General features: G+C 37.7%; 2 protein-coding genes across 7 annotated transcripts in view; one reads left to right on the forward strand and one right to left on the reverse strand.

The window, feature by feature from the left end:
* NLRC4 (NLR family CARD domain containing 4) overlaps nucleotides 1-16,565 on the forward strand; it is a 47,456-nt gene that overhangs the window by 18,107 nt on the left and 12,784 nt on the right. For both annotated transcript variants that reach the window (XM_030857987.2, XM_060309762.1), the window contains 4 exons: nucleotides 3,878-3,970; nucleotides 4,122-4,292; nucleotides 6,535-6,627; nucleotides 7,747-7,914. In XM_030857987.2, the coding sequence (XP_030713847.1) occupies nucleotides 3,878-3,970; nucleotides 4,122-4,292; nucleotides 6,535-6,627; nucleotides 7,747-7,914 (525 nt within the window). The remainder of the gene's footprint in view (nucleotides 1-3,877; nucleotides 3,971-4,121; nucleotides 4,293-6,534; nucleotides 6,628-7,746; nucleotides 7,915-16,565) is intronic.
* The window catches only part of SLC30A6 (solute carrier family 30 member 6), a 76,067-nt gene that overhangs the window by 11,346 nt on the left and 48,156 nt on the right, over nucleotides 1-16,565 (reverse strand). For 2 of the 5 annotated variants that reach the window (XR_009566268.1, XR_009566272.1), the window contains exon 15: nucleotides 8,484-8,687. The exons of 1 other annotated variant lie outside the window; for it this stretch is intronic. The gene's annotated coding sequence lies outside the window, so the exon portion shown is untranslated. Of the gene's footprint in view, nucleotides 1-8,483; nucleotides 8,692-16,004; nucleotides 16,111-16,565 lie in introns of all 5 variants that reach the window. 2 more of the 5 variants (XR_009566270.1, XR_009566269.1) reach the window with 2 other exon arrangements.

The following is a 16,565-nucleotide window of genomic DNA, read 5'->3' on the forward strand; positions in this document are numbered from 1 at the left end:
TCTCCCTGGCCCTCTTTGACATTTGAGTTTGCAATCAGCACTTATTTTTTCTTATAGCTAGAATCTAGTCACTACTGAAAGACATGTCGGTTATTTCCAGTTTGGGCAATTATAGAAAGAACTACTATAAACATTCTTATGAAAGTTTTTAATGTGAAAATAAGTTTTCAATTTACTTGGGTAAATATGTAGGATTAGCGTTGCTGAGCCATATGACAAGTGCTTGTTTAACTTTTTAGGAAACTTCCAAACTATTTTCCACTTTGTACATTTTACATTTTCAGTAGCAATACATGAGAATTTTAGTTGCTCTGCATTCTCACTTAATGCTAAGCATTTAGTATTATTTCTGTTTTTCTTTTTGTCATTTTACAATAAGAAAAAAAAAACCAGACAATACCAAGTGCTGATGAGGATGTGGAGCAACTGGAACTCTGTGTATGGTGTTATATCATCAGAGTTGGCTAATAAAAGTTGAAAATTCTTCATGTGCTTGTTTGCAACTTAGTGAAATGTCTCTTCAAGTTTTTACCCAGTTTTTAAAAAGTATTTATTTATATTTTTATTTTGGCTGTGCCAGGTCTTAGTTGCAGCACGTGAGATCTTCGTTGTGGCATGTGGGATCTTTAGTTGTGGCATGCAGGCTCTTAGTTGCAGCATGCAGACTTCTTAGTTGTGGCTTGTGGACTCTTAGTTGTGGCATGCATGCAGGATCTAGTTCCCTGACCAGGGATCGAACCTGGGCCCCCTGCATTGGGAGCATGGAGTCTTACCCACTGGACCAACAGGGAAGTTCCTACCCATTTTTAATTGGGTCAATTTGTTTTCTTAATGTTGAGTTTTACATGTTTTTTTAAAAATATATTCATGATACAAGTCCTTTGTGAGATAAGTGATTTGAAAATATTTTCTCCCAATCTGTAGCTAGTCTTTTCATTCTTTAACAGTGTCTTTCATAGAACAAAAGTTTTACATTTTGTTGCTGTCCATTTTTTTTCTTTATAAATCATGCTTTTGGTGTCATGTCTAAGAACTCTTCGCATAACCCCAGGTCATGATGATTTTTTTCCTATATTTTCTTTTAAAGTTTTATGTTTTACATTTAGATCTATGATCCATTTTGAGTTAACATTTGTGTAAGGTGTGAAGTTTAGATCAAGGTTCATTTTTCTTCCCTATGGATATCCAGTTGTTCTGTTTATTGAAATGACTATTCTTTCATGTTTGAATAGCCTTTATATCTTTGCCCAAATTTTTTGGCTATAGTTGTATGGGTGTATTTCTGGATACTATTTTCCATTGATCTTTCATTTGTCAATACCCTTGTCTATCCCTTGCAAATACTACATTGTCTTAGTAACTTTTACTTTATAGTAAGTCATAAAATCGGGTAGTGTTATTTCTCCAACTTTCTTCTTCTTTTTCAATATAATTTTAAAATATTCTAGTTCCTTTGTCCTTCCATATAAATTTTAGAATCACATTTTTTTTTGTTTTTTGTTTTTTTGGCTGCATCACACGGCCTGTGGGATCTTAGTTCCCCAACCAGGGATTGAACCTGAGCCCTTAGCAGTGAAATCACAGAGTCCTAACCATTGGACTGCCAAGAAATTCCCAAGAATCACATTGTTTATATCGTCAAAAACTCTTCTTGGGATCTTGGTTGGAATTACGTTAAATCTATAGAACAATTTAGGGAGAATTGACATTGTTATTATGTTGAATCTATGACCATGGTTTCTCTTTCCATTTGTTTAGATTTTCCTTGATTTCTTTTTTCACCATTTTGTACTTTTCATCATGTTGATTGTGTATATGTTTTTTAGATTTATACCTGTTTCATTCATTTGGTAATTTAAAAAATCGTAATTTAAAAATGGTAATTTAAAAAAATTTGGTTACCAATTATTTATTGCTACTACAGAAATACAGTTGATTTTTGTGTGTTGATCTTGTACTCTATACCTTTGATAAACTTATTTCATGTCCCTTCCAAAAAGATTATTTTCATTTCTTCCTTTCCAATTTTGTATTCCTTTTATTTATTCATTTTTTAAAATAAATTTATTTCGTTATCTTTGGCTGCGTTGGGTCTTTGTTGCTGCGCGCGGGCTTTCTCTAGTTGCAGCGAGCAGGAGCTACTGTTGGTTGTGGTGTGCAGACTTCTCATTGCGATGGCTTCTCTTGTTGCAGAGCACAGGTTCTAGGTGCACAGGCGGGCTCTAGAGTGCAGGCTCAGTAGTTGTGGTGCACAGGTTTAGTTGCTCTGCAGCATGTGGGATCTTCCCAGACCAGGGATCGAACCCATGTCCCCTGCATTGGCAGGCAGATTCTTAACCACTGCGCCACCAGGGAAGTCCCTGTATTCCTTTTATTTCATTTTCTTGCCTTACTGCACTGATTATGACTTGCAGTATGGTGTTGAAAAGGAGAGGTGAAAGTGAACATCCTCCCTTGTTCCTGATCCTAGGGAGTAAGCATTCAGACTTTCACCATGAAGTGTGATGCTAACTGTAGTTTTTTTGAAGGTGCCTTTTATCAGGTTGGGGAAGTTTCCTTCTATTCCTAGGTTGCTGAGGATTTTTATCATGAATGGTTATTGGATTGTATCAACAATTTTTGCTGTATCAATTTATATGATCATGTAGTTTTTCTTCCTTAGACTGTTAATATAGTGAAGTACATGGATTGATTTCCAAATATCAAAACAGTCCTGCATTCCCTGTATGAAGCTCACTTGGTGGTAGTATAATATTCTTTTTATATATGGCTGGACTCCTTGGTAATATTTTGTTGAGGATTTCATAAGTGATATTGGTTTGAAGTTTTCTTTTGTTTTATTCCCTTAGTCTGGGTTTCAGATTGGTTAATGGTAGTGTCATAAAATGAGTTGGGAAGTGTTGTCTGTATTTCTGTTTCCTGGAAATGATTGTGTAGAATTGGTGTTATTTCTTCTTTGAAAGTTTGGTAGAATTTTCAAGTCAAATTATCTGTCCCTGCAACTTTCTTTTTTGGAAAATTTTAAACTACAAATTCAATTTCCTTAGTTATACAGGACTATTCAGATTACTTATGTAATGTTGGGTAAATTTTACTAGTTTGTGCCTTTCAAGAAATTGTGCAATTTTGTCTATGTTGTCAAATTTATGCATGTAGATTTGTTCATATTATTCTCTATCCTTTTAACATCTGTGATTTCTGTAATGATATCTTCCCTTTCATTTCTGATATTGGTAATTTGTTATTCCTCATTTTTTCTTTGTCAGTCTTGCTAGAAATTTATCAATTTTATTGATCTTTTTAAAGATATAACTTTTAATTTCCATTGATTTTTCCCTATTGTTTCTGTTTGTGATTTGTGATTGATTTCTGCCCTTATCTTTATTATTTTATTGCTTTGTCTTGCATTGGGTTTATTTTGCTCTTTTCTCTCTAGTTTCTGAAGTAGTAAGCTTAGGTTGTTGATTTGAAAACTTTCCTTATTTCTAATATAAGCATTCAATGCTCTAAACCTCCCTTTAAGTAACTGTTAACTGGAGATTTTGATATATTTTAATTTCTGTATTTTTCAAAATATTATCTAATTTTCCTTGAGACTTCCTGTTTGATCCATGCTTGTTTAGAAGTGCGTTGTTTAACATCCAACTGTTTGGAGATTTCCCAGTTATCTTTCTGTTATTGTTTTCCATTGTAATTCCATTATATTTTTAAAACATGTTTTTAGCTAAGGAAGATCTCCATCTCTCACCAAAAAAATATATTTTTGTGTCAATTTCATGAGCATTTCTTGCCCATAGTGACAACTAAAATCTTTTGATTGGTAATAGAAATATAGTAAATGACAGCTGAACATAGTCCAATCCCTTTTCTTTGGCAGGTGGTCTGACTGAGAGCTTAGGTAATTTGAAGAACCTTATGACGCTCATACTGGATAATATTAAGATGAATGAAGAAGATGCTATAAAACTAGGTCAGATTTTTGTTTTCTCTAATATATTTACTAATACAAGTTTGATAATAAGAACAGCTAAGATGCTTTAACACTGGCTGTGTCTATATAAGGCAAGGATGCCTTTATGTACTTGGTGACTTAATGCATTTCCTTTCCTTTTTTTTTGCAGCTGAAGGTCTGACAAATCTGAAAAAGATGTGTTTACTTCGTTTGACCCACTTGTCTGATATAGGGGAGGGAATGGATTACATAGTCAAGTCTCTGTCAGCTGAACCCTGTGACCTTAAAGAAATCCAATTAGTCTCCTGCTGCCTGTCAGGAAATGCTGTGAAAACCCTAGGTAACTGCTGCCTGCATTATGAAAATAGTGTAAGAAAACACGCGATATTTTCATACTAAGGCATGCTAAGTCTCTCAAATGGAAATTTAATTTTTAGGGAAACTGGAAAAGATAATAAAGACTTCTAGGTAATATCTAACTTGTTTTTAATGACCTTCTTCATGACTGGAATGAAAATTTATTATGGATAAATAATAGGAGAGAATTTCAGGATAATTGAAGATGTTGTCATTTTAAGAAAAGGTAAAGAGGAAGAAAATAAGAAATAGGTGCTTGAAGCTTGGCACATATTCTGTTATATAATAACTGCTTAATAAAGATTTGAATGAATGGATAAAGAAGTGATTGAGAAGCAGAGAGAGAAGGATTTCCTTAAATGTTTTCAGGCTTTCCAAAGCTTACCTATTGCCCTGTAAAGAAGGAGTTAATGTGCATCAATATGAGTTGAGTCTTTTGAGTTCTTAAAGTGTGCATATACCAAGTATGGAGAAACCTTTGCATATTTAAGGATAAACTAGATATGTTCGATTCAGATTATTTTTTAATTTAGATTTTGGTAAAAAAGATGGTCTAGCCTTTTAAAAACAGAATACACAACTGCTAGGAGTCTGTAAAGTTTCCTAAGGAAACTATTTCTATGCCAACATAAACCAAAAGCTAGAGAAACCCAGGATTAGAAAAGGCCAGATAAACAACGGAAAGCATGAGAATGATGACCATACTACTTTACTTCTCTACTTGCTCTGCAGCGAGAAAGGCTTAGAACTTAAAATAGCAGCTGTACCCTTTTTAAGAGGAGTTCTGCAGGTTATTTTAAACCAAATCCCAGAAGATATTTTATTATAAGAAAAAGGGTCATATGATTGCTTAAAATTAATAATAGTGGGCTTCCCTGGTGGCGCAGTGGTTGAGAGTCTGCCTGCCAATGCAGGGGACACGGGCTCGTGCCCCGGTCCGGGAAGATCCCACATGCCGCAGAGCAGCTGGACCCATGAGCCATGGCCGCTGAGCCTGCGCGTCCGGAGCCTGTGCTCCGCAACGGGAGAAGCCACAACAGTGAGAGGCCCACGTACCACAAAATAAATAAATAAATAAATAATAGCTAATATTATAACAAGAGTATATATTCATTAAAAAATTGACTATTTTTTAAAGGAGATTTTTCTCATTATTCTTGATAGGAAAAACTTCAACTAGATTAAACAACCATGATAAATATCTGAAATGAAAAGAATTAAGCAGTGATCAGCTAGAGTGATAGCATTTTATGATTAATGTTTACATGTAATATAGTTTTCCAAATTTTAACCTCAGTATATTCATGTCTTTGTCATTAAAATACATGTCTTGTAGATGGAGTTGGGTCTTGCTTTAAAAAAAAAAATCTAGTCTTATTAATCTCTTTAACTGGAGTGTTTAATCCATTTACATTTAATGTAATTATTTATAGGACTAGATTTCCATCAGTCATTTTGCTATTTGTTTTCTATTTTTCTCATCTGTCTTTTTTTTTTTTTTTTTTGCAGTACGCGGGCCTCTCACTGTTGTGGCCTCTCCCGTTGTGGAGCACAGGCTCCGGACGCGCAGGCTCAGCGGCCGTGGCTCATGGGCCTAGCCGCTCCGTGGCATGTGGGATCTTCCCGGACCGGGGCACGAACCCGTGTCCCCTGCATCGGCAGGTGGACTCTCAACCACTGTGCCACCAGGGAAGCCCCTCATCTGTCTTTTTTTAATTTCTAAGTTTTTATTATTAGTATCACCACCATGACATTAACAAAATCATCTAAACTGAGTACACAAAGAACATCTCATCTCATCTGGTTTTTGTTCCTTTGTTTTTCCTTCATGATAGGGCATTTTAGAATTGTAAGCACCCTCACAGTTTATTTAGTTCACCTTCCTTATTCTAAAGATGAAGACACTGAGGCTTAGAGAAATGGAGTGACTTTACTAAAGTGACATAAAAACTATATTCCCGGATGCTTTAGGCTTTTTGTGAACTCAATTTTTTTAGTCAGAACTTAGAACAAGGAAATATCTGTGCACTAGTCACAGTCGTGGCAATTGGGGGTTAAACCTATCCAGATACTTTTTGAAATAAATTAATTAATCAAGGCAAATAATGGTTTGTATACTATCAACAAAGAAAACAAGGACTCAGAATTCTTCTAAGGATTTTTAAAAATGCATTTATAGTTCCCTGAAAGTCTTGTTGTTTTGGATTAAAAAATTTTTTTTGCAGCTCAGAATCTTCACAACTTGGCCAAACTGAGCATTCTTGATTTATCTGAAAATCATCTGGAAAAGGATGGAAATGAAGCTCTTCATGAACTAAGTAAGAATGACAATTTAGGGACTTCCCTGGTAGTCCAGTGGCTAAGACTCTGCACTTGCACTGCAGGGGGCGGTGCAGATTCAATTCCTGGTCAGGGAACTAAGATCCCACATGCAGCACTGTGTGGCCAAAAAAAAAAAAAAAAAAAACAAAACGAATTGACAACTTAGCCAAAATCAAATACTCAAATAGTCATCATTATCAGGTACTCAAATAGTCTTTTATCCACATATGCCTTACTAGATGGACCTTAAGTAAGTCATTTAGCCCTTCCTTAAACTGCCCTTGAGGAATACAGGCCCATGGTTTTTGAGTTACCAGTTTTCCCATACTCACTGCACCTGAGACTCCCACCTGCTTGTCTCCTTCTAGTGAGCTAGTGTCTGAGAGTGATATTCAAGACATATCTGCTTAAGTTACTGATAAGATTTTTTTTAAATTAATTTATTTTTGGCTGTGTTGGGTCTTCGTTGCTGTGCGTGGGCTTTCTCTAGCTGCAGCGAGTGGGGGCCACGCTTTGTTGTGGTGTGCGGGCTTCTCACTGCAGTGGCTTTTCTTGTTGCGGAGCACAGGCTTCAGTAGTTGTAGCACGTGGGCTCAGCAGTTGTGGTTCACGAGCTCTAGAGCACAGGCTCAGTAGTTGTGGAGCACAGGCCCAGCTGCTCCACGGCATGTGGGATCCTCCCGGACCAGGGCTTGAACCTGCATCCCCTGCACCAGCAGGAGGATTCTTAACCACTGCGCCACCAAGGGAAGTCCCAGTGATAAGATTTTTAAGGTGTGATAATGCTACTGTGATTATGTTAGAATTAAAAAACCTGATACTTAACTGTCTGAGATTTGCTTCAAAATAATATAGAAGGGAAGGAATTTGATGACGATGAAGCAAGGTTGTCCATGATTCAGAGTTTGTTGAAAGTTGGCTTATTAGTACATATAATTTCATTATACTGTTCTGTATGTTTGTATATTCTTGAACACTTCCCGTAAAAATATTAACAAAAATCCCAAGTAGATCCTTATTGCACATTGAGCAGCCTGCAGAGATAAAAATCATTCCTTCTCCCACATCAATTTTGAGATGGATCCAATTCCTGAACTGCTCTCTGGTTCTTCAAGTTGACAGGCTGCACATCTTGGAACAGCTAAATGTGCTGATGCTGCCCTGGTGCAGTGATGAACGAGTCAGCTTGGACAGGCTGCTGGAGCAACTGAAGGGGGCCCCACAGCTCATCAAGCTTGGGCTGAGAAACTGGAGACTCACAGATGCAGAGGTTAGAATTCTAGGTAGGTATACGCACGGAACCAAGAGAAAAGAAGTTAGCCCTCACAAAGTTCTTCAGTTGGCTTGCTCTATTTAGTTAGTTAGCATCTTTATTTATTTATTTGCCTCCTCTTTTTTATATAAATATATTGAAAGAGGGTTCATACATGTTAAGGAGTAAAATGATTGAAAACACTGGCCTGCCTTCAGGTTTTTAAGCATTTCACCTAACAATGTTAAAAGGAAAAACATTCACGTTATCTGACAAGGTGTATTGTGTTAGGAATTGCTCTTCTAGTCTTAACTGTCTGAAATTCAGCAATGCCCTTCCAATCTTGGGAAATATTTTTACGTCACTTGTTGGGTATTCAAAACATGTAAAGGTAAGTGCAACTTTATGTAAATGGGGTCATGGAATATCTTTAAGTAGCTGTGATATAATCCAGGAACAAACAGAGATACATAAATGACTGAAGACAATAGTTTCAGGCAGTTGATGAAGGGTCTGAACGCTCTCTGTATTAGTTATCAATGTCTGTGTAAGATTACCCCAAAACTTAGTGGCTTAAAACAACTATAAACATTATCTCACATTTTGGTGGGTCAGGAATTTGGAAGCAGCTTAGCTGGGTGGTTCTGGCTTAGGCTGTCATGACTGGGACTGCTGGAGACCTGCTTCCAAGGTGGCTCCTCATTTGGTTGGCAGGTTAATGCTGGCTGTTGGCTGGAGGCCTTAGTTTCTCATGCCTGGACCTCTCCATAGACTGCTTGCATGTCCTCATAACACGGCAGCTCACTTCCTCCAGAGCAAGAAATCCAAGGGAGAACCAATTAGAAGTTGCAGTATCTTTTATGACCTAGCCTTGGAAGACCGTTTCTGGTCACCACTGCTGTGTCCTATGGGTTACCCAGGTCAGCCCAATCCACTGTGGGAGGGGACAACACAGAGGAGTGCATACTAGGAGATGAGAATTATTGGAGCCAACTTGAAGGCAGACTACCATATTACCTGAGGCAAAGGACTAGTGAAAACAGCCTTGACTGCCTTCATTTCTCTCATGCATTTTCTAGAATATATTCGTAGTATATATAACATAAAACTTACCATTTTAACCATTTTTAAGTCTACAGTTTTGTGGCATTCACATTCTTATGCAACCACCATCACCAACCATCTCCAGAACTTTTTCATTCTCCCTGGCTGAAACTCTACCCATTAAAGACTAACACCCCTCTTAAAAACGTTCTCTCTTAGAGATACGTATGTCTTTAAGTCCTTACGCTGTCCAAAGGGTTTTTTTTTAACATCTTTATTGGAGTATAATTGCTTTACAATGGTGTATTAGTTTTTGCTTTATAACAAAGTGAATCAGCTATACATACACATATATTCCCATATCTCCTTCTTGTGTCTCCCTCCCACCCTCCCTATCCCACCCCTCTAGGTGGTCACAAAGCACTGAGCTGATCTCCCTGTGTTATGCAGCTTCTTCCCACTTGCTACCCATTTTACATTTGGTAGTGTATATATGTCCATGCCACTCTCTCACTTTGTCCCAGCTTACCCCTTCCCCCTCCCCGGGTCCTCAGGTCCATTCTCTATGTCTGCGTCTTTATTCCTCTCCTGCCCACAGGTTCTTTGGAACCTTTTTTTTTTTTTTTTAGATTCCATATATATATGCTAGCATACAGTATCTGATTTCTCTTTCTGACTTACTTCACTCTGTATGACAGTCTCTAGGTCCATCAACCTCACTACAAATAACTCAATTTTGCTTCCTTTTATGGCTGAGTAATATTCCATTGTATATATGTGCCACATCTCCTTTATGCATTCATCTGTCCATGGACACTTAGGTTGCTTCCATGTCCTGGCTATTGTAAATAGAGCTGCAATGAACATTGTGGTACATGACTCTTTTTGAATTACGGTTTTATCAGGGGATATGCCCAGTAGCAGGATTGCGGTTGTATGGTAGTTCTATTTTTAATTTTTTAAGGAAACTCCATACTGTTCTCCATAGTGGCTGTATCAATTTACATTCCCACCCACAGTGCAAGAGGGTTTCCTTTTCTCCACACCCTCTCCAGCATTTATTGTTTCTAGATATTTTGATGATGGCCATTCTGACTCGTGTGAGATGATACCTCATTCTAGTTTTGATTTGCATTTCTCTAATGATTAGTGATGTTGAGCATCCTTTCATGTGTTTGTTGGCAATCTGTATATCTTCTTTGAAGAGAGGTCTATTTAGGTCCTCTGCCCATATTTGGATTGGGTTGTTTGTTTTTTTGATATTGAGCTGCATGAGCTTCTTGTAAATTTTGGAGATTAATCCTTCGTCAGTTGCTTCATTTGCAAATATTTTCTCCCATTCTGAGCGTCGTCTCTTCATCTTGTTTATGGCTTCCTTTGCTGTACAAAAGCTTTTAAGTTTCATTAGGTCCTATGTGTTTATTTTTGTTTTTATTTCCATTTCTCTAGGAGGTGGGTCAAAAAGGATCTTGCTGTGATTTATGTCATAGAGTGTTCTGCCTATGTTTTCCTCTAAGAGTTTGATAGTGTCTGGCCTTACATTTAGGTCTTTAATCCATTTTGAATTTATTTTTGTGTATGGTGTTAGGGAGTGTTCTAATTTCATTCTTTTACATGTAGCAGTCCAGTTTTCCCAGCACCACTTATTGAAAAGGCTGTATTCTCTCCATTGTATATTCTTGCCTCCTTTATCAAAAATAAGGTGACCATATGTGCATGGCTTTATCTCTGGGCTTCCTATCCTGTTCCATTGATCTATATTTCTGTTTCAGTGCCAGTATCATATTGACTTGATTACTGTAGCTTTGTAGTATAGTCTGAAGTCAAGGAGCCTGATTCCTCCAGCTCCATTTTTCTTTCTCAAGATTGCTTTGGCTATTTGGGGTCATTTGTGTTTCCATAAAAATTATGAATTTTTTTGTCCTAGTTCTGTGAAAAATGCCAGTGGTAGTTTGATAGGTATTGCATTGAATCTGTAGACTGCTTTGGGTAGTAGAGTCATTTTCACAATGTTGATTCTTCCAATCCAAGAACATGGTATATCTCTCCATCTGTTTGTATCACCTTTAATTTCTTTCAACAGTGTCTTATAGTTTTCTGCATACAGGTCTTTTGTCTCCTTAGGTAGGTTTATTCCTAGGTATTTTATTCTTTTTGTTGCAATGGTTAATGGGAGTGTTTCCTTAATTTCTCTTTCAGATTTTTGATCATTAGTGTATAGGAATGCCAGAGATTTCTGTGCATTAAGTTTGTATCCTGCTACTTTACCAGATACATTGATTAGCTCTAGTAGTTTTCTGGTAGCATCTTTAGGATTCTCTATGTATAATATCATGTCATCTGCAAACAGTGACAGCTTTACTTCTTCTTTTCTGATTTGGATTCCTTTTATTTCTTCATCTTCTCTGACTGCTGTGACTAAAACTTCCAAAACTGTGTTGAATAATAGTGGTGAGAGTGGACAACCTTGTCTTGTTCCTGATCTTAGAGGAAATGGTTTTTCACCAGTGACAAAAATGTTGGCTGTGGGTTTCTCAGATATGGCCTTTATAATGTTGAGGTAAGTTCCCTCTATGCCTACTTTCTGGAGGGTTTTTATCACAAATGGGTGTTGAATTTTGTCGAAAGCTTTTTCTGCATCTATTCAGAAGATCATATAGTTTTTCTCCTTCAATTTGTTAATATGGTTTATCACACCGATTGGTGTGTATATAGAAGAACTCTTGCATTCCTGGGATAAGCCCCACTTGATCATGGTATATGATACTTTTAATGTGCTGTTGGACTCTGTTTGCTAGTATTTTGTTGAGGATTTTTGCATCTATGTTCATCAGTGATATTGGCCTGTAGTTTTCTTTGTGACATCTTTGTCCGGTTTTGGTATCAGGGTGATGGTGGCCTCGTAGAATGAGTTTGGGAGTGTTCCTCCCTCTGCTATACTTTGGAAGAGTTTGAGAGAGATAGGTGTTAGCTATTCTCTAAATGTTTGACAGAATTCGCCTGTGAAGCCATCTGGTCCGGGCCTTTGTTTGTTGGAAGATTTTTAGTCACAGTCTCAATTTCAGTGCTTGTGATTGGTCTGTTTATATTTTCTATTTTTTCCTGGTTCAGTCTCAGAATGTTGTGCTTTTATAAGAATTTGTCCATTTCTTCCAGGTTGTCCACTTTATTGGCATATAGTTGCTTGTAGTAATCTCTCATGATCCTTTGTATTTCTGCAGTGTCAGCTGTTACTTCTCCTTTTTCATTTCTAATTCTATTGATTTAAGTCTTCTGCCTTTTTTTTCTTGATGAGTCTAGCTAATGGTTATTCAATTTTGTTTATCTTCTCAAAGAACCAGCTTTTAGTTTTATGGATCTTTGCTATCGTTTCCTTCATTTCTTTTTCATTTATTTCTGATCTGATCTTTATGATTTCTTTCTTTCTGCAAACTTTGGGGGTTTTTTGTTCTTCTTTCTCTAATTGCTTTAGCTGTAAGGTTAGGTTGTTTGAGATGTTTTTTGTTTCTTGAAGTAGGATTGTATTGCTATAAACGTCCCTCTTAGAACTGCTTTTGCTGCATCCCATAGGTTTGGGTTGTCATGTTTTCATTGCCATTTGTCTCTAAGTATTTTTTGATTTCCTCTTTGATTTCTTCAGTGATACCTTGGTTATTAAGCAGTGTATTATTTAGCCTCCACATGTTTGTATTTTTTACAGATTTTTTTCCAGTAATTGATATCTAGTCTCAGCATTGTGGTTGGAAAAGATACTTGATATGATTTCAATTTTCTTAAATTTACCAAAGCTTGACTTGTGACCCAAGATATGATCTATCCTGGAGGATGTTCCATAAGCACTTGAGAAGAAAGTGTATTCTGTTGTTTTTGGATGGAATGGCCTATAAATGTCAACTAAGTCCATCTTATTTAATGTATCATTTAAAGCTTGTGTTTCCTTATTTATTTTCATTTTGGATGATCATTTTGGATGATCACCAAGATTTGGATGATCTTGGTGAAAGTGGGGTGTTGAAGTCCCCTACTATGATTGTGTTACTGTCAATTTCCCCTTTTATGGCTGTTAGCTTTTGCCTTATGTATTGATGTGCTCCTACGTTGGGTGAATAAATATTTACAATCATTATATCTTTTTCTTGGATTGATCCCTTGATCATTATGTAGTGTCCTTTTTCTCTTGTAATAGTCTTTATTTTAAAGTCTGTCTTGTCTGATATGAGACTTGCTACTCCAGCTTTCTTTTGATTTCCCTTTGCATGGAATATCTTTTTCTAACCCCTCACTTTCAGTCTGTACGTGTCCCTAGGTCTGAAGTGGGTCTCTTGTAGACAGCATATATACGGGTCTTGTTTTTGTATCCATTCAGTTAGTCTATGTCTTTTGGTGGGAGCATTTAATCCATTTACATTTAAGCTAATTATCCATATGTATGCTCCCATTACCATTTTCGTAATTGTTTTGGGTTTGTTATTGTAGGTCTTTTCCTGCCCTTGTGTTTCCTGACCAGAGAAGTTCCTTTAGCATTTGTTGTAAAGCTGGTTTGGTGGTGGTGAATTCTCTTAGCTTTTGCTTGTCTGTAAAGGTTTTAATTTCTCCATGAAATCTGAATGAGATGCTTGCTGGGTAATCTTGGTTGTAGGTTTTTCTCCTTCATCACTTTAAATATGTCTTGCCACTCCCTTCTGGCTTGCAGAGTTTCTGCTGAAAGATCAGCTGTTAACCTTATGGGGATTCCCTTGTATGTTATTTGTTGTTTTTCCCTTGCTGATTTTAATATTTTTTCTTTGTATTTAATTTTTGATAATTTGATTAATATGTGTATTGGTGTGTTTCTCCTTGGATTTATCCTGTACGGGTCTCTCTGCGCTTCCTGGACTTGATTATTTCCTTTCCCATATAAGTTTTCAACTATAATCTCTTCAAATATTTTCTCAGTTCCTTTCTTTTCCTCTTCCTCTGGGACCCCTATAATTCGAATGTTGGTGCGTTTAATGTTGTTCCAGAAGTCTCTAAGACTGTCCTCAATTCTTTTCATTCTTTTTTCTTTATTCTGCTGTGCAGAAGTTATTTCCACTATTTTATCTTCCAGGTCACGTATCCGCTCTGCCTCAGTTATTCTGCTATTGATTCCTTCTAGAGAATTTTTAATTTCATGGATTGTGTTGTTCATCATTGTTTGTTGCTGTTTAGTTCTTCTATGTCCTTGTTAAACGTTTCTTGTATTTTCTCCATTCTGTTTCTAAGATTTTGAATCATCTTTAGTATCATTCCTCTGAATTCTTTTTCAGGTAGACTGCCTATTTCCTCTTCATTTTTTTGGTCTGGTGGGTTTTTACCTTGCTCCTTCATCTGCTGTGTGTTTCTGTGTCTTCTCATTTTCCTTAGCTTACTGTGTTTGGGGTCTCCTTTTCACAGGCTGCAGGTACATAGTTCCTGTTGTTTTTGGTGTCTGTCCCCAGTGGCTAAGGTTGGTTCAGTGGGTTGTGTAGGCTTCTTGGTGTAGGGGACTGGTGTCTGTGTTCTGGTGGATGAGGCTGGATCTTGTCTTTCTGGTGGGCAGGACTGTGTCTGCAGGTGTGTTTTGGGGTGTCTGTGACCTTGTTATGATTTTAGGCAGCCTCTCTGCTAATGGGTAGGGCTGTGTTCCTGTCTTGCTGGTTGTTTGGCATGGGGCGTCCAGCATTGTAGCTTGCTGGTTGTTGAGTGGAGCTGGGTCTTGGCGTTGAGATGGAGATCTCTGGGAGAGCTTTTGCATTTGATATTACATGGAGCTGGGAGGTCTCTGGTGGACGAATGTCCTGAACTCAGATCTCGCACCTCAGAGGCACAGGCCTGACAGCTGACTGGAGCACCAAGACCCTGTCAGCCACATGGCTGCTGGTCTTGCAGAGTCTCCTGGAGAGGCCTGCCCAATGGTTTTGCCTTTCTTAGTGGTGCTCCAAGTTATGGATCTTTCCTTCCCTTAATTTCTAACTCTACTTCCACCTCCTCTACCCCCTCACTTTCCTTAACCCACCAAATCATATCATCTTGGCTGTCATTCTTTCAGGCTTCCCTGCCATTCCAGTTGATGTTGGAAGCAGGTGCCTTCTGTGACAGACTAATTAGTTAGCTAATAATCCCTCTCAGGTAACCTCATACCTAAAGCAAGTTGGAAAGGATATGTCTTTTCTTCAAGGAGGCTGTTGGGGAGTGTGTAGAATTAGAATTACAGGTGGGGGAGGCATTTTTAGGTAAAGACCTTTTACCATCTTTGAAATCTTTAAGTAGGTAGTTGCTTAATTTGCCCACTTCTGAGGCTGGCCATCGAGACCAGAGAAGGAGATGGTGTGTTTATTAAGAACTAAGCTAGGCAGTGATTTGCCATTTTACTTTAATAGCCTAGTGGCTAATCGCTTCCATATGTAAATGAGAAATTTAAACAGAAGACAGCTGACTCTTGGAAATTTAGCTGTTATGATGTACCCCAAAATGCAAGTGAAAAAAATGACTAAATGAACACTCAATAGTAGTCGCTAATTTGTTCTCAAAGTGTTTTTAAAAAGAATTTGTGGAATTATCATTATATATCTAATAAAACCTAACATTATTATCCCTGTTTTATAAAGAAACAGGGACATCAGAAGGTTCTCATACTGAAGCAGGGAGAGGGTTAGAGACAGAAGAGTTGATGAAAGGAGGGAGAGAGTGTAGGTGCTGGCATGGCTCCCCTCCAGCCATTTCCTCCACCTCCCAGAGGTATAAAAAGCAGTCTACTTGGGCTTGAGGCATAAGCTGAAGAGTGAAAGCCAAGCATTCTCTGCCTTTGGTCTCTAGCCAGGTGATAAGACTGCTATCTGTCAGGCCCTTCTAGAGGCTCTATCATTATGAAGTGGTTAGGTGCATTTGTTTTGGAGTCAGACAGACCTGCCCATCCCTTCTGCTTGATAGAGGTATGGTCTGCAGCAACGTGAAGTCTCTGAGCCTCAGTTTGCTCATCTGTCAAATGGGGAAAATTATGATGTCTACCATATGAGAGGTTATTGTGCTAATCCGTAATTGAGCTAATGCATATTACGTAAGAAGTTCAACACTGACCCACTGTATATGCTCAATAAATGGTACCATGATCATTATCCTCTGGCGGGCTTCAAGGGGAACCAGATGCTAGGGTCATTTTCCTTTAAAAAAGATCTTCCTTGGCCTGCAAAATAAAATATAGCCCGCTCGCTTCTGATGTATAAGACCCTTTATAACAGAGTTTCAATACACCTTCCTCTCCACCTTCATCTTCTGCATGCCTCCCCACCTATGTGAGGTTCCATCCTCATGGAACTGTTGCTAGTTCCCAGAAATGCCTTTGTATATGCACTCCCTCTAGGAAGTCCTTCACCTCCTCCTATAGTCCTTTAAGACCAAGCTGACATATCTCCTTCTTGGTGAAACAGTCTCCTTATGCTCTCTCTTCTGCACCGCTACACATAACCTAGATGGTTGTTTTAAGCCTCTTGTCCTGAGTCTTCTGAACTTTTTTTGACTAGGACCCACATTTTAAAAATACATTTTATCTCATGATCCAGTACACACATACATATACATTTTTAAAGTTTCACAGAAAGTAATTATCTTTTGCTATGTGTGATACACTCTGTTATTTTC

This window comes from Globicephala melas, chromosome 12 (assembly GCF_963455315.2).
Source record: "Globicephala melas chromosome 12, mGloMel1.2, whole genome shotgun sequence".
Classification (NCBI taxonomy): Eukaryota; Metazoa; Chordata; class Mammalia; order Artiodactyla; family Delphinidae; genus Globicephala; species Globicephala melas.